This window comes from Anarhichas minor, unplaced genomic scaffold, assembly GCF_050575085.1.
Source record: "Anarhichas minor isolate MPS153535 unplaced genomic scaffold, ASM5057508v1 ptg000010l, whole genome shotgun sequence".
Taxonomy (NCBI): domain Eukaryota; kingdom Metazoa; phylum Chordata; class Actinopteri; order Perciformes; family Anarhichadidae; genus Anarhichas; species Anarhichas minor.
The window spans coordinates 6,312,975-6,337,477 of NW_027466456.1; the positions used below are offsets into that span (position 1 = coordinate 6,312,975).

Genomic DNA, 24,503 nt, shown 5'->3' on the forward strand with positions numbered 1-24,503 from the left:
TATTTTGAACATTTTGGCACATGTGGGTGTTTATTCGTTCACTGTAACACAATAAAAAGACTACAGCAGCTTCTTACGGCCTTTATTTTTTCAATTTGGGTTGACTTTCCTTAAAGGGAATGTAGTAATTTATGTTGTCCCCTTTAAAACATTTTACATTGTACAGCTTGATAATGGAAAATGGAGAAATAAACAGACAGGACCTTCCAAAGTCAGAGTCATACGAGAGTATACTTCAATGTCACAAGCCAAACTTGGGTAAAATAACTCACTACAACTGAACCAATAATAGAATTAAGACAACGTGTGTTGCCTCTCAGTACACTGCTTCATGTGACCTGGTCTACTCAACTTAGCATTCGGAGCCCCATGCCCTCAGTGTCATGACACCAAACATAACCCCCTTCCTCCCCCTGGGTTTAATAATTTAAAACATTCAACAATATCAATTATTTTTAATCGTCTGAACTTTGAATAGATAAAAACACAATACCATCAAAAATAGAGAATGGTCAAGTAAACTTTATAAAAAAAAAAACTATAAAGAAAAAGGACAAAATGGAATGACAAGTTGTTGTTCTGTAAGCATGTCAATGGAACAGGGAAAAAAAAGGAAATAAAAAGTGTACATTCCTAATCATGCAATATACAAATTGTAATCAAATAGTATGCACAAGAAAAAGATCAGAATCAGGACAATGTATGACGAGGGGAGCCGTTTCCACTTTTATCAGTCGTTTTCAGGAACAGGGAATACATACATACTTATCTTCTATTGACATTCCTGAACTACAGCTGATCACTTCCGTATTCAGACTATCACAGGACAGAATATCTTGTGGAATGGCCGACCTGATCTTCAGGTCACAGACATCATTATCATAGTAGTTATCTACAATAGCAGACAGATATGAAGAGGGCCTTAGCAGTATATATATGATCAGACGCTACCAAGTCGTTTTTTTTATCTTGCTACTACAAGGTTAAGTCGTGCTGGACCGGGTAGTGACCTCAGACATGAATGACACAAACTAAAAACATCCAAGTACCTCAGTTTTCCCAAGAGGCCATTTCGTCTGAAAATGGCCATTCGTGTTCATTGTAACATGTCAATGTGCAAGGCAGTTTCTGAAGGGAAAAGAAACATTGGGAGTTTATCTGGGTACGCGCCAGGTGGGTGTCGGTTACTGTGATGCAAACGTCAACGTGGCACAGGCGTAAATGTCTCACATGAAGACAGACAAAACTGCACTCTGTTGTTCACAGAGTGGCCGCTTCCTTAATTTGGAAGCGACGTTGCCCAATACTGATTGAAAGGGAACTTAAAACCACTGACCGCGTAATGCTCTCTGCTCACTGCTCACAGCGAGCACAACTTGCAAACTGTAGGAGGTGTTAAAATGAAAAGATACGTTGATTGTGTAACTTTGTTGTCCCTTAGCCGGCCACACTCGAGGCAGGGCAGTGATGATAACACGGACAGCTCTCTTCATGCCAGATTGTGTTGTCACTAACTTGACCATGTGGTGACACAAATGAGGACCCTCAGCACCATAGCAGTTTCATAGAAATAACAGTATCCTGCTGTGTATTACAGTAATATAATATCTTCTATACAACTAACCGAACCATCTGTGAGTTGAAGAGGCCGATAATGGTGACACAGCAAAAATGATCCTGTGATGAAATAGAAATCTCACGTTACACTTTGACTCTGGAGTTTCATTCAAATATTTTGATACTCCCCTGCCTTCCAATTAATCTTTGATGTGTTGAAGAAATGATATGTTGCAAGGTATTGGGGGGGGGGGCCTCGACAAGACTCACGAAGCGCTGGAGTAGGCCAGACTGCACAGCTAAGGCACAGAGCAAAAACCACGGATCTACTGAACCAACACTAGCAGATCTGCTCTGAGCCAAAAAGGCGAGTGGGGCAACGGCTCCGACAGAAGTTTAAATCCGATACCTTATATGTAGCTGTGGTTTCATCTCTGCACTATTCTCACTGCGGCTGTTAACTGTGAGCAGGTGAGTGTCCCCATTTATCCAGCTCGGACCAGTCTAAGAGAGTCAGTCACACGTTTTTTTTTCCAGGACTACAATGCCGAGCAGCACACACACACACGCACACACACACGCACACACACTGATTTAGAGGGCAGAAAGAATTTACACTGATGTTTAGTGGGCAGAAAGAAGGGGGCGAGACAAAGGCGCAGACAGGTTTCAGACAAAAAAAGAAAAAAAAGAGACAAAACAACAAAAACCAACCAAAGACAAAATAAACCTTCAAAAACAGTAAAATCACAATTCAACCATCAACAGCAAAAGTCCAGTTGTCAACATTACATTACACGACTGTCACAGACTGAACTGCCGACAAAATGGAGGGCGGACGTACGCGGGACAGAGCAGAGGATGCAGGGTATCCAGAAACAGGAGCACGAGTCAGAGTCAGAGTCGGGGAAGAACAGGGTGGCTTGTTGGAGTTAATAAAAAACCAGAAGTGAAGATGAAAGTGCTTTGCAGAGAAGACGGCGCATGTACACAGCGAGTCTGTAAAACAACATCAAGTGTCGGGGGAGTGACCACAGAGCTCAGAGTGCAGCGGAATAACAGAGTGTGGGACACTGAAGAAGAAGGTAAGGGGATAGAAATCTTGCGAATCTGAGGACTAATAAATAGGGCGATACTGGATGTGCCAGCCGCAGTGTTTCATAACATGATTATGTTGCGTTTCAGCGAGGAATGGGGGGGGGGGGGGGGGGGGGGGTTGGTATGGAGGGGTCAGGGGCACCCTGGGGCTGTCGGACACAATCAGCACTGAGAGAAGGTCTGCTTGATCTCATCCAGCACATTCCCAAGCAGCGTCGGCTCGTCACATTTAGCGTCAATGGTCACTGTCTGAACAGACTAGGAGGAAGAGGGACGGAGAGAGAAAAATCAAGATCACAATCTGAAAGCACACTTTTTTTTTTTTTTTTTTTTTTTTTTAAACATAGTAATTGGTTATAAGAAATCTCAAGTTTAACTGGTTCACTCACAGTTTTGACCAGCAGACAGACGTGGTGACCCTGGATAGACCTGCTGTACATGGAGGCACAGGAGTCGACCCTCTCCACAACTAATCCAACAAGATAACAAGAACACGTTTCAAAAATAGAAACGACTGCATGCAATCATATGATGTGATTATCTTCATGTTTCCTGACCACATGGGGCTTACTAGAAGTTTACCAACACAGAAACATACTCAACACTTTCCTATGATGCTCATTCATTTCTGACAAGCACTGTATTGCTGATTTCTGCAAGTGGCACGCTCTACTCATCTGGTACCTTGATGTTTTAGGGCTGAAGTCTGTCTCTTGAGACAAATATTGTGTGGCCTGGTGTGTATATTATACCAGAAAAATGGTGGTGGAAGCAGATCCTGGCCAGTAGGTGGTGGAAGGGCATGATGACTCCCTCCAGTTTGACCGAGCTGCACTTCAGGTCCCCCGACTCGAGCAGCTTTGCAAACGCATCACTGGCCAAACAAACCACAAGAAACTCCATTTGCAATTTCTCCTCGACGAAAAACACGACAAAGAACTAAGACAACTCAGAAACTAATAACCAAACCTTTGTTACATTTACTGCGGATATTCATTTTCCACCTCCATAATGTGGGTTGTAATGTGGTGTGAGACATAACACCAACCTGTAGCAAGGAGTAGTGATTAGGTAGGATGAGCAGGTAAAGTGCAGTTTGAAGTCCAGTTTCTCGTGAGTGGAGGAGTCCTCATTCTGTGGGAACACAAAAACAGATGCCGATAATCAATAACAGTAACGTGGCACTTCAACGATTGGCTTTTGGCCTGCGGGACATCGAGGTGCAGCGTTAGTCACCGAAATAAAAACTGGAGCTGGTTAGGATTCCTTGTCTCGCTTCAGCACGCAGCTTCTGTACTATTACACCACCCTGTTGGAGCCAAACTGTTCTGGACACGAGCGGAATCGATAATTACTTTCACAAATTTAACTCCACAACAATTCCTATTTATTTTTGGCATGTTGGGGATGGCAGCGGCAAAATAAATAAAATAAAAAGGATAATATCAAAGCTTTTAAAAATGAATATGAACATCTTAACACTTTAGCTATGATGAAGCTATGATTGGTGAGTTGATTTTTTTGCCATTTGCGAGTGTGTGTGTGTTTTCCTTCAGACCTTTACTATGAAGGTGAGGGTTCCCTTCAGTTTCTGTGGCATTACGATGCTCTGCACAGTGAAGACAAATCGCGCCTCGTTGGACACCACTGAAGAGAAAAGTTCACGGCTAAGTAATTAAGACTCTACAAAACTTCCCAAAAGTTACTACAATGAGGTACACAATGACTCTACATATAATATAGAAACTGGTATGTTGTGCATGAGTATCTTTTAGTGAAATCAACTAACAACTTAACATTTTGCATATAATCACTGACCCGGTGGAAGTTGGAAGGGGACGGTGAGGCCATCATGTGGACCCGAGCCCTCTGCCCTCTGCAGCTTGGAGTTGAGGGAGTCCAGGACGTTGAACTCCATGGATTTGAGGAAGCTGTCACACTTGTTTTCAAATATAACAGACACCACCACCTGACTGCCATCCTGCAGGTTTCCCTGGATGTCATTTTCCTTTGTGGGACAAAAAAAAAAAAAAAGATTTTTATCAAATTTGCATGTGGAATGACTGTTCAAGCTCGAGCTGTCTAAATTTCCCGCCTTGTAATTCACAGAGCGATGATTATTTAGAGTAGACACAGTCAATCTTGATTTATGAACCCAACACCAAAGCACACATTGCAGTTTCCAAGAAACCAGTCAGAGCACAAGGAGAAAAATCACAAGGACAGAATCATTCTCAGACACGTTAACATAGTCGGCCTTAGTTAGTCCGTTAAGAGCATCAAGAACAGAGAGAAACACATCTAGAGAAGTGTTTTAATAATATTCTGTCACTGACAGAACTTCAACTGGTACCTGATCGGCATCCTCCATCATCTTTGAAGAGAGGGAGAGAAAAGGAGAGGATCTGCATACATTCTTTTTTTATTACTGCTACTGTTGCCTTAGACACTTCTCACATTAATACAAAACAGCCTAAACATGAACATCAGCACGATCGTTTCCATATTCGTCTACGCAGAGGACGGTTAGAATTTCCACAACCTGGATCTTAATATTAGTAAGAACATTTTACTTATTCATTTTATTGCAGTGTCACGTCAAGACGACGTAACAACGGAGCCGACTGAAGGCAAACATCACAAGGTCCATCAGATGATCAGAGACGTTTCTCCGTCTCAGTAAGCAGACAGAAATGTGCGTTGTAATCTGGCAAACAAACCCGTGTCTAGTGCAAATCTTTTCATCATCCGTCTTTATCATAAAGTTAATTAAGAATGTAATAAATGGGGTAAATAAAGAATGCCCTACACAATCTGATGCTGGGAACAGCCCCGTCAGAGGAGCATCGATGCAGCTTTAGATATTGTGAAATCAAATTATATTGAGGCCAAATAGGGAACAAAACTATTTAGGACGATGAGTGAAAAACAGAATTTTCCGAGCCCAGCGGTACAAGTCCCTCCTTCAGAAGCATCTCGCCATCACTCACCATCTTGATGTAGGAGTTCTCAGCCAGCAGGCAGTAATTGGACATGGGCTGAAAGGAGAGAGGAGCTCAGGTCAGAACAGGCATTCTCTGTCACTCTGTATGCTAACTAGGCAACGGGAGCTGGTTCACACAGTGTGTGTGTGTGTGTGTGCGCGCGCAGTCAGGTGGTTTAAACAGTTGAGGCAAGAGTCACACATTAAAATGAGGATAAATAATACTGCCTCAATGCAGCATCAGGTTATTTGTATCTTTGAGGTCAGTGACATGCAACTTGTTTTTCTTCCCCCTCGATGCATAGAATAAAAAGCTGAGCTGAGAGTGTGCTGAATGTTTTCATTCACACTTTAGTGAGGTTAGGCTGTTAAACTCTGATGACACTGACCGGCAGAGGCTCCTCCTCCTCCTCCTCCACGGTGCCATTCTGCACAGACTCCTCCGCGCCTCCGTCACTGTGGCGATGGTGGTGATGATGCTTCTTCTTCTTTTTCTTCTCCTTCTCCTCCTTTTTCTCCTTTTTCTGCTTCTTCTTCTTGTGTTTGGAGGACTTCTTATCCTTGAGAACCCCCACAAGGAAGACGGTAACAGTTTTATCAGATATTCTGGTAATGAAACGTGGTTACTGGCAGAGATACTCCTCCAGAGATCACACAATTACTGGCAGGTCTGTGGTACATCATTTACACAAACCCGTGAGAATAAGAGCTGCCAACGTGCAGCGTACCGCCAGGTCATTGTGAACTGGAATCTCTAGCAACACGGCCAAACTTTCTACTTTGCAATTATCGCATCATCATCACAGGGGACTCACAGTCTCCTCCGGCTCGGTGTCTTTGGGCTCATCGGGTTCGGAGTCTGGCGCCGTGCCAGAGGGCGTCTCAGGCACGGGGGCTGCTACTGCTGCTGGTAAGGTGGCTGCTTCCTGTTCACGTACACACACCACAAAAACACACACACCACAAAAACACACAAAGGCCTTAGCAGTGAGCAACCATAGCATGTGACACATACAGCTGTGTTTGCCACTTCGGTGCTGATAGAGGTTAAACGAAGTTAGGGAGTTCACTCATTCATAAAACAAAAAGTCACTCATGTTCAGCTGCAACACACGAGCTCTGTGGTACCACAACCTGATTTGGTAAACCTAGTGCCTCACATGCAAGACTTCTAACCAGCGTAACAAGTGTGTCATGTCTGTAGGTATCTGAACATGTGCAGTGGCATCATTTTGTGCTGTTGGATGGACTGTACTAACCAGCCACACTAACAGATCTCTGATTTACAGGATCCTTGTGACAGCCTCCACATATGCTATTGGAAGCTCTCAATGAGTCTACTGTGACAACAAAAAAAAAAAGAAAAAAAAAAAAAAGGTACCCACAAGAGACATGTCGAGGCGTGTCTTTAAAGGGTAGCGTTTCTAGGTCAACAGTGCTTTTACTTAAGGGCCGACAGCTCTCGTGATTAAAAACAGAACTACTCAAAAAGTTGAAATGCTCGACATACCTGGTTTTCACAAACCCAATAGCAACAGAGGAGAACGTATGGAAGCTGTTGAATGTCACAAGCTATCTGGTACGGTTAAAGGAATAGTGTGACATTTAGGGAAATATGTTGATTCAATTTATTTCATTGTAGATGAAAACATTGATACGACGCTCGTATGGAGGTGGAGAGTCTGTTAGCTTAGCATAACGACTGGAAACCTGGGAAATACGAGGTAACAAATCCTTACGATCAAAAAAGTGATTATTTTTTTGTGTTTACATCAATGTTTACTAGCTAGCCGTGTTCTTCTTCACTGCCTTTGTTGGCGCGTTGCTATATTTCATCGTGCATTACCGCAGCCAAATTTTGAACAGCAGAATAGCTTGAAATCTGCGGCAGGACTGACGATTGCGCCGGCACGTGTCCATGCATGTGCGTACAAACAAAACGAAGACGCGTTCATAATAATATTGTGCCATAGCAGTAAAAAAAAATTCCACACGGTAGCTTTAACTCGACATGACTTCTAGGAATAATTGTAAACTATGTTTTCTGTGTGCAGTTTCGACACTCAAAAGGTCAGACGAGCACGACCCCACATGTGATCACGACGGAAGCAGTCAAAGGACACATGTGGTGACGCGGTGGCGACAGGAAGAAAAGAAAATGACTCCAAGCCACATTCCAGGGAAACTCAGACAACCTCCGCTCACTCCTCACCACCACAACAATAACGACATCTACTTTGACCTCAAGACCGGCACGACACCCAGCGAGCAAAACAAAAGCAGAGGAAGAGGAACCACTGGCACATACTGTGCACACAGACATACATACAGACATGCTGGTAAACATAGGAAGGCTGGAGAGTGAGAGAGGAAAGTGTTATGTGACCTGTGAAAGAGGAAGTCGTGTCAAAAAGGTGAGGTGCTGAAGACGTGACAAAATAAACAAACTGATGGCAGTAGAGGGATAACAAAAAAACAACATATGAAGAAGATCAATAAAACTTGGAGTTATGAAAGAGGAAAGTATAAACTGGAGAGATAAGGGGAGGAGAGAGAGGGGGGGAGAGAGAGAGACTCAACCTGGGTGTTAGAGGGCACTGGAGCGTTTGAGAGCCAGAAATCCAGATCCGAAACCTAGAAGAAGGAGGGAGGGAGAGGAGTGCGCGGAGGTGAGAGGGGCGAGGGCCAAACAGGTTCTGTATCTCTCTACTATTCATGAAAATGGATCCAGAGATTACACGGTTCTATTTCATGAATAAATCAAGTATTTGGTGAGAGACTGCTGCAGTCTGCTGCTGGGAAACTGATACTTGATCACTAAAGCTGATTGAAAGACAAGCTGGGGGAAGCAATGGAAGTGTGGCGTCAATGAAAATGATCAAAGGTATCGGTGTGCGTGTAACGTTTTAGCAGAAACTGTACACTACATATAATGATATTCTTAAGCCATTTTTCATCATGAATTTTCGATCAGGTTCTCTAATTAAATCAGAATTCTGGGTCAAGTCAGATCTTAGGTATAAACTCTGTTGCTAGGTAAGAAACGGCCTCGCTCCGCCCTTTTGTAAGAACATACCTCAGCAGTGTTGGAGGCGGGCGGTGCCGCCACCTCACTGGTTTCTTCTGATTGGACCACAGGCTCGTCTGCCTGACTCCCAAGAAGATCCTCCCCCTTTTCTTCATGTCTGTGTTTCTTCTTCTTCTTCTCGTCTTTGCTCTTCTGCAAAAAAACAACAACCCGCAAATAAATTCAGCTCTGTGTCACAACAAAGGTTGAGAGAACCACAACCTCTGACTCATCACGTCATAATGGTTGACAGGTCCTTGTTGTTTCCCCCCCCCCTCCCCCTCTCGCTCAGACAGCTCCATAAATATACATCCATAAAGCAGTTTCACCAGTTAGACAGAATGAGGCGAGCCTGGTTTCCAGGAGGAAAACGAATGTTACCCTCACCTTCCTATCCCTGTCTTTATCCTTCTTCTTCTCTCTCTTTTCTTTGCTGCTCTTCTTCTTGGGCTCCTGCGAAGCGGCACTCTCTGCGTCGCCGTCTTCAGCGGGGCTTTTGAGAGGCTCTGCTGCACGATGGGACCTGACTGGCAGCTTCTCACTGTCGGCAAGTGGCCTGGACGAACGGAAACGCAGAGACACACATTTTGACTTTTGTGTAGAAAAGGATTTATGAGATTACAGTCCACCTGGAGCCGGTGCCATCATCTGAAAAATATTGTATTTTCTGGTAGTGTTAGAAAAGGTGAACAGCGGTTCGTAGGGTGCAGAAATGTACAGTATTCAGGCACATGTTCTGCACTGCGCAGCAGCCAGGTCTCATTCAAAGCGTTGCGTTAAGCCATTCGTCTGGCAGAGCTAGAAGCACTGGAACTTCCCCAACAAATAGAAACTACACCAATAAATTCCTCCATATTGAACTAATAGGAGCTGTCAAGTGTATTCCCCCCAGCCTGGCCCTTTAAAGCAATAACCACATGCACTGCAGCCCCCTGCTGGTTATTCTCTATAAAAGGCACACCGCTCTCTTTCAGGCCTTGGATAATGATGCTTGTGCTTTTTTTTAATTATCAAGATGCATTCACTACTGTTGTTTTAACTTTCTAGAAATAACTATTTTTATTGGTTACTTTTCATTACATTGAGGGAGATGTTTTAGCAAAGGACAGCCATGACAGAAATGTATGTTCTATGGACAGTTTCCTCCAGATGTTTACAAGAAATCCAGCACAATCTTTACTCTTTTTTTTTTTTCATTTCTTGGCCTTAAATACGAGTTTAACCTCATACTATCAAAACAATTCAAAATGATCTACTGTAAAACATCGAATTGGTCTCAAGGCACATGTGCTTGTTATTTCCACCAAAGGCAGGCAGCTGGTTTAAAAAAAACCAGCTGGTGACAATTTGAAGGCATGGCAAGTCTGCCGAACTGAGGAGGATCTGGGAAATGTTGGCAAAAGAATTATAGTACCTAACTCCTGGGATGAGTTTCCTAAAAGCAGATTGATGCTGATGGTGTTAAGTGCCAAAATGCTTTTAGGAGTCTGTTCCAGGAGGACAGGTGGTGAAAGTTAAGTCCTGAGAAAATCAGCAGCAGCAGCCAGTTAAAAATAATCTTTGTTAAATATGGACCAACTGTTATTAGAGATATACCTTCTTCTTCTTTGAAAGACAGAGCAATCGTAGAACAGTTTGTTTAGAAATGATATGCTGCTGATATAGTCAAGCTTATAGCAGTTTAAAAAAGAAGCAGGGTCAGAGAAAAGGGTTATAGATGTTAGACTAGGTCAAAGGCGACAATGAAAGACATTAAAAATACTGGGAAAGAAGAGCAAAAAAAAAAAAAAGGGAGCAGGTGCTGCAAACTACCTGGATAGACTGAACAGCTATGTTAGTGAGAGGAGCAAGACTAGAGCTATTTAGACAGAGAGAGAGAGAGAGAGACAGAGGTTCAATCCATGAATAGTCGGAGCCCAGATCCTGCAGCTGGGGTGCTACTCACCTTCGCCCAGCCATCTCCACCAAGCTGCCACACAAAGAGGCAGTGATGGGTGTGTGTGTAGGCATAGAAAAGAGGAAGCAGAAAGCAGAACGCCATGAGAAGGAGTGAGAGGAGGGAAAGGGCCGAGTCACGTCGCCTGTGACTCTACGGCCGGGAAAGTCAGGAAATAAATCAGGCTGAGAAGATATCCAGATTAAAAAAAGACATTCAAGATTCAACGTTAGTGTTCATCAGCTCTAGGTTTGGACAGAAAACCGAAAGTTTCAACGATTGGCTGATTAGCCCCTTCAGATACGTAAATGATGGGTTTCAGCAACTCTAACAATATGTCCGTAGTTAAATTTACACAAGAGCTTATGTAGAGTCCAGATACATCTCCACTGTGGACTCACTTGTCCAGGTCGATGTCCAGGGCTTTGTGAGGGTCATTGGGATCTTTGTCATCATCATCACTGGGTAAGGCATTCTGAAGTAATGAGAGGGTCAAAATCAATAACACACAGTTAATAACTTTCAAAGTAAATCTATATTCACAACACGCTAAATGTGAAGCGATCTGTAGAGATATTGACTTCCAGTCTTAGAACCCAAACAACCAAGTAAACAACTATGGTATTTACTTCTGACTGAGATTCATGTCCACATGTTTACAGTTTGGAACAAACATCATCTTTTTACATTAAACTCCAGTCTTCGGTAGAGTACAAATTACCTATACTGTGTGTGATGTACATAATTACATTGAAATCCGATGCATTTTAATACTACGAGTCACGATGCCTTTCATACACGTTGTGACGTTCACACAGCTCCGTTGTACCTCTGGCATCTCCTCGGTAACGATGTCGACCATGTGCGCAGGCGTGATGTCCTCCTCGCTCTCGGGGCCTGAATCATGTTTCTTCCCTCGTCCGCTGCGCTTTTCTTTCCTTTTCTTCTTCTCCTTCTTCTTCTTGTCCGCTCTGTCTTTCTGCCGACGCTCCTCCTCCAGTTTCACGTACTGGTCAGACATCGGCAGACCTGTGGGAGAGAGGACAGCAACATGCATGATGTCTTATTACTAATATACTACGTCACGATGGGGTCGGATTTGCCAAAGACAATTCGCCAAATTATTGTTCATTCTAAATGAATTACAGTATGATTGCTGTAAAATAAGCCATTTAAATTTTTGTATAATTTTGAAAGTTGCTAGTGTGAAATGAGTGTTTTGTAGTAGTGTCGTAACAGCGTGTGCTACCTGGGACTTTGAGAGGCACACTGAGGTCAATCTGCACGACTGGGATGTGGTCCACTCCGGGAGCCTCCTGGTACACCTACACAAAGACGACATGCATTTAAAACATGACTTGTGTGTTCGTGTATGTATTTTTAACTACAGGTATTCGACATACTGTAATTATTTCGTATACAACAGACTGGATTCAGCAAAGACATGTGCAGTGAAAAAGACTGGGTGAGCACACCTTCTGAGAGGATGGGGAGGCCTTGATGTAGAACGGGTTGCTGGCTTGCTCCTGCTTTCTGACTTCTCTCCTCTGGGGGAACAAAAAAAAACAAAAAAAAAAAACAGTTGCATGAATTAATCAATGAAGGCACGGCCGACCTCGGGTTAGCATTAGAGGTAAACCACACTGGCAAACAGATTCACAGTAGAACTCAGAGAAATTCAATATTGTTTTGAAGATAAGGACTGCACGGTCTTGTCTAGATTGAAAAACACTAAACGCTGCCGGGATTAGTCGGCGTAATCAATGATGTTGATGCTGAAAATGCTACGACGTCAATATTTTAAAGCGATGCATGTTTTTTGTAAATGTAATGCAGTCATATCACTTGTCTGCCTGCTACCTTAGAAATTACATTAAATCAGTGTTTGAAGGGAAAGTTGGTCTATTTTCAACCGACTCAGTACATGCAGATGAGGGGCACCTGATGCAACTCCATGCCGCAGTGCCCAATGCACTAGTTATATATGAATGTCTTCAAGTTACAAGTGGTGTAATATATATATAAAAATATATGTACTACTGTACAATTACACTATTCATAAAACAATGTTGCTTGTTCAGCTCAGCAATGCAACGATCGTCGACCAGCTCACCCTTGCCAGCTCTTTCTCGTCCACCTCTGTGTGGCGGGGGCGGGAGTGTTTGGTCTCCTCCTTGGCAAAAATAGCCTTGGGCTGCTCGTCCTCAGACTCGCTCTCAGATGGAGGCTCGTTGATCCAGGCATCCAAATCCAGACTGCACACACAAACTCACTTAAAGTTCACTGGTCAACACTAACGGACACATTACACGTTTCTGCTAAAACCTGCTGGTGGAGCACTATGGTATGAACAAGTCCTACGGGTTTTACTCAAAAAGATTAGAAATACATTCATGTCAAACTGTGTCATAATGCAGTGTTAATAACTGTTTTAATGTGTGTGTGTGTGTGTGTTCCTCGTGTACTGAGCAAACTCACCCTTCAGGAATAGGCACTTTTTTCTGTGCTTTGGGGGCTACAGGGTTGAGTTCTCCAGCGAACAGAGCGATGACTTCCTCTGCTACTTCTACGTCTTTCTGTTGCAGTTTCTGGATGTACTTGACCAGCTGCAGGATGCAAGACGCCTGAGGACACGAGAGAGGGCGAGGCAGACAGAGAGATTAGCAGACATTTATCAACATTTGTATGTAGTGGGCAACCTTTTGAGGTATACGAGTTGTGACTTGTATGCATGTCTCCATCTTACCCTCTCCTGCACCTCCAGGTTGGCGCTCTGGACAAACAGCGGCAGCCTGTCTATCATCAGCTGGCTGGTTTCCTGTGCCGCGGTGCCCTCCGTGTTCCCCTCCTGGTTCTTCAGCACGGTGGCAAACAGCTTGGCTGCGTTCTGCACATACACTGCCTGGATGTGGCCCGGTAGGGTGGCCACCTTTGGCCGCAGCATGGCCTCTAGCGTCTGCATCGGGTTGTCCAGGTGTCTACGGAGAGGAGGATTTAGAGAAATTTAATCACAACACTGAGGCAATATTTCATTATTATTTCTTGAAAAGAAGTTCTTTGATCCTCTAAAAAATTAAATTAAAAATGTTCTAAACAAAGCAGCTAATGTGTCAGAGAGGTTTGGAAATGCATCCAACTGACAACCTATACATCGGAAATTAAAATAATATTCCAGACATACTATCTACAACGGGAACCCTGTAACTCATTTATTTGTTACTTTTGACAAGTAAAAAGATAACACAAGTGTCACTGAGGCCAATTTAGAGACACGGATTAGCATTACAAAGTGTGGAAAGAAAACGAGCGCTTGTGTCACCTTGGACAATTAAAGAGGAAGGAAACACCGAGGTGGGAAGCACAGTAACTGAACCAAGCTGTCAATCATCTCTCCCTATGGATTCATTGTTAAAGGCAACTTGGCCCACGGGATAACTTATTATCATAATACAGTTATAACATATTTCTGCAGCATTTTTTAATTACTTCAGGTTAACCTCCCCTATTGTGGGAATGGCTCCCTTCTTATGTTCATGTCTTCTTTTCCTTAAGTCAGTGTATACCAGTGTGTGTAAGTGTGCATCCCAACGACAGAAATCAACGTACTCCGAGAATTCCCCGCAGATCCAGGCTGCTGCGTACAACACCTCACAGATGCCCTTCCGCTGCACGTTGCCCGTCATCAGGTGGGCGTTGTCCAGCAGAGTGGCCATCTGGGCAACAGCAAAGACCCGGATGGCTTTGACCCGAATAGCCACATCCAGCATCTGGGAGGCAATGAGGTGGCCGTGTCGTGTGCCCTCTAACCGGGTCAGCTCCACCAGGATGCTGATGTACCTGGAGAGCAGATATGAAGAGGTACGGTTGAAGAATCATGTCGTAGAGTGACGTCAAACTAAATTCACAGAATAAGGAGTGAAATTTAAGACAACGCTGGTGTGGAGCAACTGACCATTCAAAGTTGGTGATGTACTGGTAGTTGCTCTGGCTGCAGATGTCTATGATCTTGGTGAGCAGCTCATCTCTGTAGGTGGTTCCTTCTGCTTTGTCCACATGCAGCATCAGCTTCTTTACAATCTCCATTAAGTTCTTTTTGGATACCTGAGAGAGCAACAAGGCTCAAATTTAGACGCAGAAATGGAAATCTTTTAAAGATTATTTGTTCTACTGAGCCAGAGAGAGAGAGACAGGGAGAGAGAGAGAGAGACAGAGAGAGAGAGACAGAGAGAGAGAGAGAGACAGAGAGAGAGACAGGGAGAGAGAGAGAGACAGGGAGAGAGACAGAGAGAGAGAGAGAGACAGGGAGAGAGACAGAGACATACTTTCCTCAAGACAGCTTTAAAATGAAGAACACAATTGACTGTAATATCTTGTACAGAGAACAAATCACAGAATTGTGTCATATGACATAAAATAATATCACAACCACTGGTATTGCGTTAACACCTCCTGCAGAAGTTTCTACTCCACCTATTAGCTATTCTGGCCAGCTAAGAACTGAGGTAATTTTCTGGCAGTTATAAATCTGAGTAAGTAACATCACCTGAACTGAGAATTGACAAATCTTGATGTGTAAAAACAAATGTCTTTGCTTCGTACCATGCCGTAGAGCAGGTCCAGAGCTCTCAGGCGGATGGACTCGTCCTTGTCGTCCAGACACTGGAGGATGAGGTCTTTATGGGACTGCACTGACTTGGGGTGGGTCTTTAGGATCTTTGACATGGCCAGCAGGCCCAGGTACTTCACTACAAAGACAAACATATTTCAGACTCAGCGTATTTCAAAACAGATATATACGGCACCCGTAGCTCTTCACATCCTAGCAAACAAAAATATTTACTTGTATCAGCTGACATTATTCTCTGCATTAAAGTGGCAGTCTTGAAGATTTTCATTTAAATAAATGTCTTAATGACTATCGGAGAATGAGGTAAAAACACTGATTGTATTGACTGAAGTATTGCAATATTTATATATTTGCAGTATTACCATCTGGGTGTCCGTGGCGACAATCCCGGAAATAAATGCTTTAACAAATGAGTGCTAATGCAAACCAAACATCTCCTCCTGCTGCAGCTCTACCGTTAAAGCATTTAACTTGAGAAACACAAGAAGGATCAGCCTCAGTGAGTTGTGAGATGAAGAGCTGCAAGAGACAGGCTGCACACCTCGGAAGTTCCCAGTGAGGTAACCAACTACTCTCACTTTCACAGACTCATGCAGCAAAATAAATATCAGATCGCAGCTGCTCACAGAGCGATTTAAAAAAAGGCCAATTATTGCCCGGCTTCTTTATTAAAATCTAGTTGTTTCGCTGCCCCCTTTATTCTGGGACCTGTAGTATCTGCTGGTACAAACCGTAAATAGGGTGTCACCAAATCAACCAGGACTGATATCTTGAGGATTGCCACTTTAACAATTAAGTATGTTGTTATATTTTCTTATTCAAGCTCCTATCATTTATAAAACTGACGATCTCCTTACTTGACTGCAGTTAGAGAATCAATACAATACCTGGTGGTAGAAAAAGTATTTTTTCCGGAAATCCTTTGTTTCCAGAGGACAGAGAACGATTTTGAAACTTGACTACTTGTTCAAATAAGTTCAGTTACTACTACTACTAATACTACTACTACTAACCTACTGCACTTCCCTAAATCTAGTCACTCTGTCAGGCCAAACTTTCTGCATCTAGAAAATATCTACATGTTAATATACTATGAAAAAATACTGTTGTGTTATAGATTGAATAATCTATAAACACATATGGAAATGACACAGTAAATATCATAAAGGAAAGGAACACAAAACAAACAGAAATATGGAAAGGACACACAATCACACACGGTACAACACACACACACACACTGGACACGGTAGTTTTGTTTTGCTTCATCCTCTGTCGAACCCTCGGCAGCTTTTCCTACTCACCAAACGAAGTTCTAACAATTCAAAAATCTGCTGAATCACATCCTTCCGTCTATCATCTAATTTAGCAAAGACAAAAGCCTCCCAGGTTTTTGGATCAATAAGTGTGTGCATGTGGTAGTGACCTTCGGGGGGGGGGGGGGGGGGTAAGGTGAGCCTGGTCAGTGCAGGACACAATGTGATAAAATGTGAGACTGACTATTGCATCAACACACAATGCATCTAAAACAGAGACGTACGTTTTAGTAGACTGCAATAAATCTAATGCTATATATTTTGCTCGCATATAACATGTTGACTTCCAACATGGCCTCTTCCTTCTTTAGTTTTGTCACTTCCTTATTCTATCAGCAAGATATCTTCAAAATCTAGGGAAGCTGTGATCTTTCACCTACTTAACTTATCAATGTATTTGAAAGTGCCGAAGCTAAAGCATGACTATGAGGTGCGGTAAAAGGATAAACAAAACCTAAAACCACAGGTCCACAGTCTGCTCTATTAACATCGGAGGTCTATAGTCTACTGCACACACAAAGCTATCTATGTATGGATGTCCAGATAACTCGAATGGCTGGATGCAGTATTCTCAGCTTCAACTGGAAGTGTGCAAGGGAGTGTAGGAAGGACGTTGTTCCCTTTCTGCGTCGTACACAGGATTTGTGTGTGAAAGGGTTCGAGTGACTTTAAGGAAATGGTATTCTAAGCAGGCCCCCTAATTGAGAGAGGGACTATCATGATGTTCGAGTTATCTAGAGTCAGGGGGTCTACATTATTGTGGTCTAAGAGGGTGGACTGTTCCATAGTCAGAAACACGCAGACAATGAGAAAATGACACACTGCAGGCATTGACAGAGGGCTCACAGTTCTGGTCCGAGTCTTCTATCAGGATTCGCAGTTTCTGCACACAGAGCTGAAACAGAGAAAGAGAGCAAGAGAAAGGGGGGAGGGGGGGGGGGGGGGGGGAGAAGGAGAGAGCCATTAAGATCCCTGTTAACCTTTCTACACCAGTTTCAGTCTCTGTCATAGAAATCATAAAGGAGACAAACAAAAGTGGGAGAAATGGGGCTTATATTCAATGGTGCAAAATGATTTTGTTCATGCATTACTGTCACAACTGAAAGCAAGAGGAAAAACAACTTCATGAGACCTGCTAGCTTGTCTTATAGTTGCTGTGTCTCTACTTTAAACGTGTTGGAACAGACAGACTTGTGAAACAGAAAGAAACATGGTGAAAGCATGCGTTGTGGTTCGACTGGGTTGGAACAGGTTATGATCAATATCTAACCACAGGAAATGAGGAGTGGACCTCAGAGGCTTACCTGGATACTAGCACTGTGGTTAGGCATCCCAGAGGACAAGGAAATCAACACTGCACGGGGGACAAAGTAAGCAATTAGAGCCGAATGTAAACTAAAAAATTTTGTGAGAAGAAAAAAAAAAAGTTTGAAGACGTGGATTTTACTTGACTGAAATAGAGCAAAACCACACAATAAATGAATGAGACCACTACATTGCACACGTTGAATACAAGTACTGACCTGCAATCACGGTGTTGACACATTCATACAGCAGAGACATGGCGGAGGTACTGTGAGAGAGGACAGATTATTATTGATATACCCGTCAGATCAAACAGCTTTTACCCACTGTGAAACAGTTTATTGTTCAGGGATTTCATCTCACCTGTGGATTAAGTTGGTCAGAGGTTCGATCAGCTTCTTCCCCAACCGCGGCTCCAGAGGAGTGAGCGCACCGAACTGTGAAACAAACACAAGGAGCGCCATGACACGCAGTAGATTACGTCTCACAGAAGAATTTAAACTTTTGATCAATTTAAACTGTCTTTTTAGGAGTATTATTGTGAAAATGGGCAATAATTTACTTGTATGGGACTTTTAACAACACAAAAAAAGTGGTGCTTCTGCTCTCATAAATACAACTTGCTCAGCAATGCAACCTCTAATGCTGGTGAAGGAACTAGTTACAATTCCTCTTTTTAAATGGATTTCTCCCTGTATGATTGCTGCAATACTGCTAGTGTCACACAAAGCCATGGCTGTTTATCCATGCTAACAAAGAGCATGGCAGCTCCATTTAAGACCTGATGTAATAATTCATCAGCACTCCAGAAACTCAAGTTCCCTGTATCCTGTTGACTCACCAGCTTGATGATCTTAATGAGAACCCAGTTATTAGTAGACGAGGTCATGAGTTTGAAGAAGAGTGGGGCCAGAGACAAGTAGTTCTTGGGATTCCTCCGAGCCAGCTCACAGATAACATTTACTGCTGCAGACTGGACACCTAAACAAAGAAAAAATGTTATTTGATGTGTTTATTGGGGTTATGGTGAATTACCTATGGCTACAAAACGATGATGTGCGATATTGTAGCAGTATAACAAAGGCAAAGAAAAAACATTTTAATGTATAAAATCTATTTAGGAGCTTTTTGTCTGTTTTCACCTCACATCACATTTGAAATATCCTTTTGACATCAGTTGAAAGCAGCTTTTACAACAAAGCCCTCTCTGAATCTCAGACTAGTAAATATTGTCTCACTGATGCACAGTGTGACACCGCTGGAACGGTCCTGGTCACATGCCATGAAGTCAGATAAATGCCCTTTGAGATGTTTTTGTCTGCACATCAGAAATAGTCCCGTTGAGTTGTTGAATATTTCCCAGACAGCCGTGGCGGTATCACAAAGGCGCCTTCCTTAATCTCATATTCTTAGTTGCTGAATAATTCACAGGGTTCAGGTGACAGAGCACAAGCTTGCTGCATAACAGACTGAATGCAGCGTCTGTCCCGGTACCTGGGTCTGGGTCCTCCAGTTTCTCCTTGAGCCGGGGGAAAGCGGGTCGCAGGGACTCTGGGTACTTCAGAAACACCTTGTACATGATCAGCACCGCTTTCTTTCTGATGTAGGGTTTAGTGTGGGACATCTAGGGCGAAAAAAAAAAAAGTAAAGACAGCAGAGACGGTTGTGTTCAAAGTAGAAAAAGGAATAAATCTTCTTCTTGACTGAAAGTTCTGAGGTAAATAAAGACCCAGGAGGAGTTAACGAGGGAAGCTAACTGTAGCCAGAAAAGGAAAACTAAAGAGCTTAAAGTACTTGTTGGTAAACCTCTTTACATACTCTCCGTGACTCACCAGTGTCATGATGTCATTGGCCAGGTCCCGAGCCAGGTCAGGGGTCACAAAACAAGAGAGGCCGGTGAGGGCGACACCTGTGTCATACTGGTTGGGACTGCTGAGATCCTGGGAGAGGAAAAAAAGAAAAAGGTTGGACGAGGGATGGGAAAAAAAAAAAAGTCAAAAGATATTCATAGTGCGCCAGAGGAAGCACTGACCTTTCGGATCTGATTGGTTGTCAGCATGATCACATCAGTGCTCTCGTGAAAGCACTGCGAGGCCGCCAGGTAGCCAATCCTCTGTAGGGGAAAAAAAGGAAAGCAGAAAGAATTACATGGAGGTCTACAGCAGCAGCACATTTCTGAGTATGTATGTGGAGAAATTGACTAAAATGGTACAGAAAAGGAAAGCTTGTGAGATGTATTCAATTTCCTGACAAAACTACACTTGGGCGTACCAATCAGTCATAGCATCGTGACCATTAATCCATTAAGTGACCAGGTTTAATGATTCTGCATTTCCAATACGTCCGATCATTACCTTGTATGTGAACTTGGAGGAGCTCATGACTTCAACGATATTGAAAGCGGCCCAGCTGACATCATAGCCCAGCATCTGAAGCTGTACAGAACAGAAAGGAAAAGAGACAGAGAGGGATGTGGGTGAATAAAAGGAGGAGGACGGGGGGATCGAAGCTGACGCTGAGGTGCAGAGGGAGGCTAAATTATTTGAGCTGAAAGCTCTGAAAGCGGGCGCAGATCCCCAGTTTCAAAAAGCCATCGAAACCTAAATGTGAGCCTGGGCTATAAATAGAATGAGTGCTTTCTTTTAAACAGAAATTGCACACTTTTCTTAACAAGTGCTGGCTACAAGCTGTTAGGCTGTATATTGACTAACCTTCAGCTACAAAACAACATTTGTACATGCAGTCTTGTACCTGCTTTATAAAAATGTATTAATGCAACATGCCACATTTGAAGAGCATGAAATCTTCCCTAGCTGGCATTTAAGTTAACTTAAGACATACACGTAAATAAGAATATACTTCTTATCTGCTTCAAAGTCAAAATACAAACCACATTCTTATGAATTGCTTATGAATCAAAGTATATCCGTTTTGTTTGATTAGTTTTCTTATTTATTAATCTTGGTGGTTGAATATTGAATTGATTACCCTGATAACGCTGTGAGAATAAAAGACCGGCATTGTGTTTATGTGAGTTGTGCCCCAAAGCAGCCACATGGTCTGTGTGTGTGTGTGTGTGTGTGTCTATCCAAAGAAACACAGGTGAGCTAACACTGAGAACTAAACAGTGATGGTGTACTTCATCATTCACGAAAGACAGAAAGAGTCAGTGATTCTGTGGAGGGTGTCGAGAGGTCTTACGTAGGTGAGCTTGCACACAGCATTGGCTTTGACAGCGATGTTGTCCTGCTTGAGCTCCTGTTTGATTTCATCGATGCATGTGGAGATGTACTTGGCCTGAGGGCAGACAAAAGGAGAGGACAAACAACAGACACCAGATCAGATTAGGTGGAGTGATATCCGGAGAGGGAGACTGCTACTAAGGCACCATGAACGAGCTGGAAAAACCCTGGTCTGTCTGTTGTTGCAATGCGCAAGTCGGCAGAGGAGGCCTGGACTTTATTGAAGTATTACGCAGGCTGCGTCTCTGAATATGCTTCTGGCGTCAGCCGAATTCTTTTAATTCTGGGCTTTAAGTCGTAAGTCAAACTCAAGTCACGAGTCATTGGGGTTAGATATAAAGTGATGCCAAGTGCTGAAATACATCATTTTGAGGCCCTGTGCCAAGTTGGAGTTGAAACATCGCATGGCATGAGGCTGTGGCTGTGGCCTGTAGACCAAGAACACTTCCTTCCCTGAAAGACAATACTGACATACACACACCACTCTTCTGTGAGATTTTTCATCTTGCAATGGCCTGATGGCTTGATCCCACCTAAATACAGTACACATGAGGCCTATGCTTACAGAGCAAAACATAATAAACATGAGCAAAAGATTCAATCCCTAATTACACAGGTTATCTTATGCAATTCTAATGGTAATAAGTGACAGCTCTTCCATCCCTTAATGCACTTTAACAAAATGAGTGTTTCCAGGAGCCTCGCGCCTGAATGAATGAGTGCGAAAAATAGCCGTTCTTACTACCCTGTTATAAGACATTAGAGTTCAATGAAAGAGAAAGAGCAAAAGGTACATTTGATTTAACAGTGGAGGGCAAGCTCAGTTAGACCTCTAAACAGAGCAATCAGTCAACCATTGCTGAGAGGAGCAACCTTGCAAAAACAAACACACACATATCGCTCTGTAGAGTGTGAGTGTGTGCTGGTCATGTGTGTGCAGTCATGAGACAGCACAGTGACAGCAGGAGGGGGGGGGGGGGGGAACTGAGCTCTGCTAATGCTGCTCCTGGTGAAACTGTGGCTAGCCGGGCTGGAGGGCGGGGCAGGGGGGGGGGGGGTGGCATAGAGGGATTCAACACAAGATCACCAGACACACACACGCACATACACACAGCGCTTCTGCATCACACTTTCAAAACCCATTGAAATAACTGAAATAGTTAGAAAGATAATCCATGAGCCAGTGATGCAGACTGAGCTGAAGATAACTGGAAGAAAAAAGGATGAGAGAAGCTAACTAGCGCTACACCTTTTGTTGTTGTTGTTTTTAACAGACGCCAATGACAAATATACCTAAAATTCAATAACTAATCTCACAGAATGACACATCAGGTCATCCTCACACCCTTCCTACAATATGCTGGCTGTTCCAAAGGCGTGGGAGGGAGAGTGAATGAATGAGCCACACAGGGAGTCAGCACACACATGAAAAACAAACTGTGGGCTGAGGAAAAAGTCAACACACACTCAGGCACACACACACACACACACACACACACTCACAGCGTATTAATATTTCAGCAAGCTGTCCACTGTTGACTGGGCAACCACCACGTTATCTAGGATGCCCAGGTTGGGTTACATCTGGTGAACATCTCAGCTCATACACTGAATCAAGAGATCAAGCATGGATAGCCTCGAGCAACAAGCAATCTAAGTGATTGATTGACAAAAACTATTAAGATACAAATGTGGATGACATAATAATCAAGAGAAATGTGTATATATAGATGATTACATCTAGTGGTTTAGCCTAAAATGCTTGTAAATTGGTATTCAGGTGAGATGGTGAGCAGGACAAATCTGCCACGTAGGCAAGGTCCTAAAATCCAAAAGTTGCCCTCGGGTTAGACACGCTACCTCTACATTTCACACCTGACATACAGCTCGAGACAGGTGTGCACAGCACCGCAGCTCCGTGCAACAACAACCCAGGGAACCCGCCTTATATACCCCTAACTCTCTCTCCAACTACCATGTTTTCCAGCAGGAACAGGGTCAGACAAAGCCAACACAGAGCTCAAGAGAAGAGCAGGCTGATGTGAGAGCTTGAGACATGGCTGCCCCCCAAAACAGTGCCCTCTATTGGCCCATCCCACCTGACTCCCACTGAGCTGGGTCTAGGTGCTGCTGTGATGAGCCTGTCTGTCATCATCACCCACACATAGCAGTGACAGGGATGAGCTCCCCTTCAGTCACTGATGGGGTGTTTCAAAACTGAGCTGGTTGACTTATTTATATTCATAGAAGATGCAATTGTATTTATAAAAACACCCAGAATGGTCGTATCTGCATGTTTAAGCGTGATGTGCACAGAAAGACAAGTTAGGCCTCTTTTACCTTCTGGACTTCAGAGCATCACGTCATGCATTCAACACACTTAGTGACTCTGGTGTCCTCAACTCACATAGCCGTTAAGTGAGAGAGATCATCTGGATACTTCTCCCCATAATGAATGAGTCACTTAAGGCCAACAGCTGATACAGTTAGCGGTGGTTGCCTCATGGAGAGATGGTTCTCACATTCAGCAGTAGTCTCTGGTGTGATCTCCGAAAAGTATATTAATCCTGATGAATAGTGATAATCTATCGAGCTGCTTCCTCTATAACAGTTAGTCTGACAGTTAGCTAGCTAGGTTTTGCTAGCTGTCAGCAACAACCGTTAGCTTAAAAACCCTACATGTAACGTCACTACAAAGTTAGCAACATCATGCACTCCCGGACAGGTTATTTAACAAACGTTAAACAAACGTTAAATAACCGTTAGACGCTGAAAACTGTTTTTAAGTGACTGTTAGCTAGCTGATGCTATCGTTAGCCTGCCAGCTAACCTAACGTTAACTTAACCTAGCGCGTTAGCTATTAACGTTAGCTAGCTGCTCAGCGATAACGGTTATTGTGTTGAGTTTAAAAAAACTTAATGAATGTAAGGTTTAAAATATTTTAGGTGACAGCGTTTTGCTCGTTGTTGTTGTTTTTTTTACCTCATCTTCCTTGTGATTCCTGATGCCACGTACTAAATCCTGAAGGTTTTTATCGAACATCCGATCGATGCTCCCTTTGACAATCTTCAGAGCCATGTTCGCCTGTGACTTGGACCACTTCTTGTCCTGCGGGGCCAAGCGCCTTCCAGAGGTCTAGTGGGTACCGACCGACCCTCTAGACTGTCTCTCATCCACCCGGGTACCGTGTGTTGTGCAGGACGGTCTGCTGCTGTTTACCAAAGCCCGGGCAGATGAAGCTGAGGCCGGGACAGAGACGCTGGCGATGGATCAGTGGAGGAAATGGCTGACAAAATGGCGTCTTAAGTCAGCTGACTTTGAGTATTATGCGAGACTGCCCAGATGGGAATCAGTGGAATTAAAGGTCTAGT

General features: G+C 43.4%; 1 protein-coding gene across 8 annotated transcripts; it reads right to left on the bottom strand.

Annotated features, from left to right (window-relative positions):
- Positions 1-66: 66 nt before the first annotated feature.
- ap3d1 (adaptor related protein complex 3 subunit delta 1) lies at positions 67-24,420 on the bottom strand. 8 transcript variants are annotated; one of them, XM_076087852.1, is made up of 35 exons: positions 24,115-24,417; positions 21,091-21,186; positions 20,244-20,324; positions 19,922-20,002; positions 19,722-19,829; positions 19,384-19,513; positions 18,731-18,870; positions 18,253-18,326; positions 18,108-18,157; positions 17,889-17,938; positions 17,431-17,479; positions 15,241-15,386; positions 14,594-14,742; positions 14,248-14,478; positions 13,388-13,619; positions 13,120-13,265; positions 12,755-12,896; positions 12,117-12,188; positions 11,891-11,966; positions 11,471-11,670; positions 11,043-11,116; positions 10,651-10,674; positions 9,093-9,261; positions 8,715-8,858; positions 8,219-8,272; positions 6,454-6,564; positions 6,028-6,198; positions 5,646-5,693; positions 5,009-5,029; positions 4,474-4,663; positions 4,214-4,302; positions 3,704-3,789; positions 3,408-3,529; positions 3,045-3,124; positions 67-2,913 (listed from the first exon to the last, which is right to left on the bottom strand). In XM_076087852.1, the coding sequence occupies exons 1-35, from the start codon at positions 24,208-24,210 to the stop codon at positions 2,818-2,820; spliced, it is 3,828 nt and encodes a 1,275-aa protein (XP_075943967.1). In that variant the 5' UTR covers positions 24,211-24,417; the 3' UTR covers positions 67-2,817. The 8 variants fall into 8 exon arrangements, with proteins under 8 accessions (XP_075943967.1, XP_075943964.1, XP_075943963.1 ...); XM_076087849.1 differs by having other exon boundaries at positions 67-3,124; positions 8,715-8,855; positions 24,115-24,420; XM_076087848.1 differs by having other exon boundaries at positions 67-3,124; positions 24,115-24,418.
- Between the last annotated feature and the right edge of the window lie 83 nt (positions 24,421-24,503).

Coding starts and splice junctions, on each gene's coding strand:
- ap3d1 (XM_076087848.1), bottom strand. CDS start 24,210: ATGGCTCTGAAGATTGTCAAAGGGAGCATCGATCGGATGTTCGATAAA. Junction 5,694..6,027: donor AGGAGGAGGAGCCTCTGCCG/GTCAGTGTCATC, acceptor CTCTCCTTTCAG/CCCATGTCCAATTACTGCCT. Junction 4,664..5,008: donor TGATGGAGGATGCCGATCAG/GTACCAGTTGAA, acceptor TGTCCCACAAAG/GAAAATGACATCCAGGGAAA.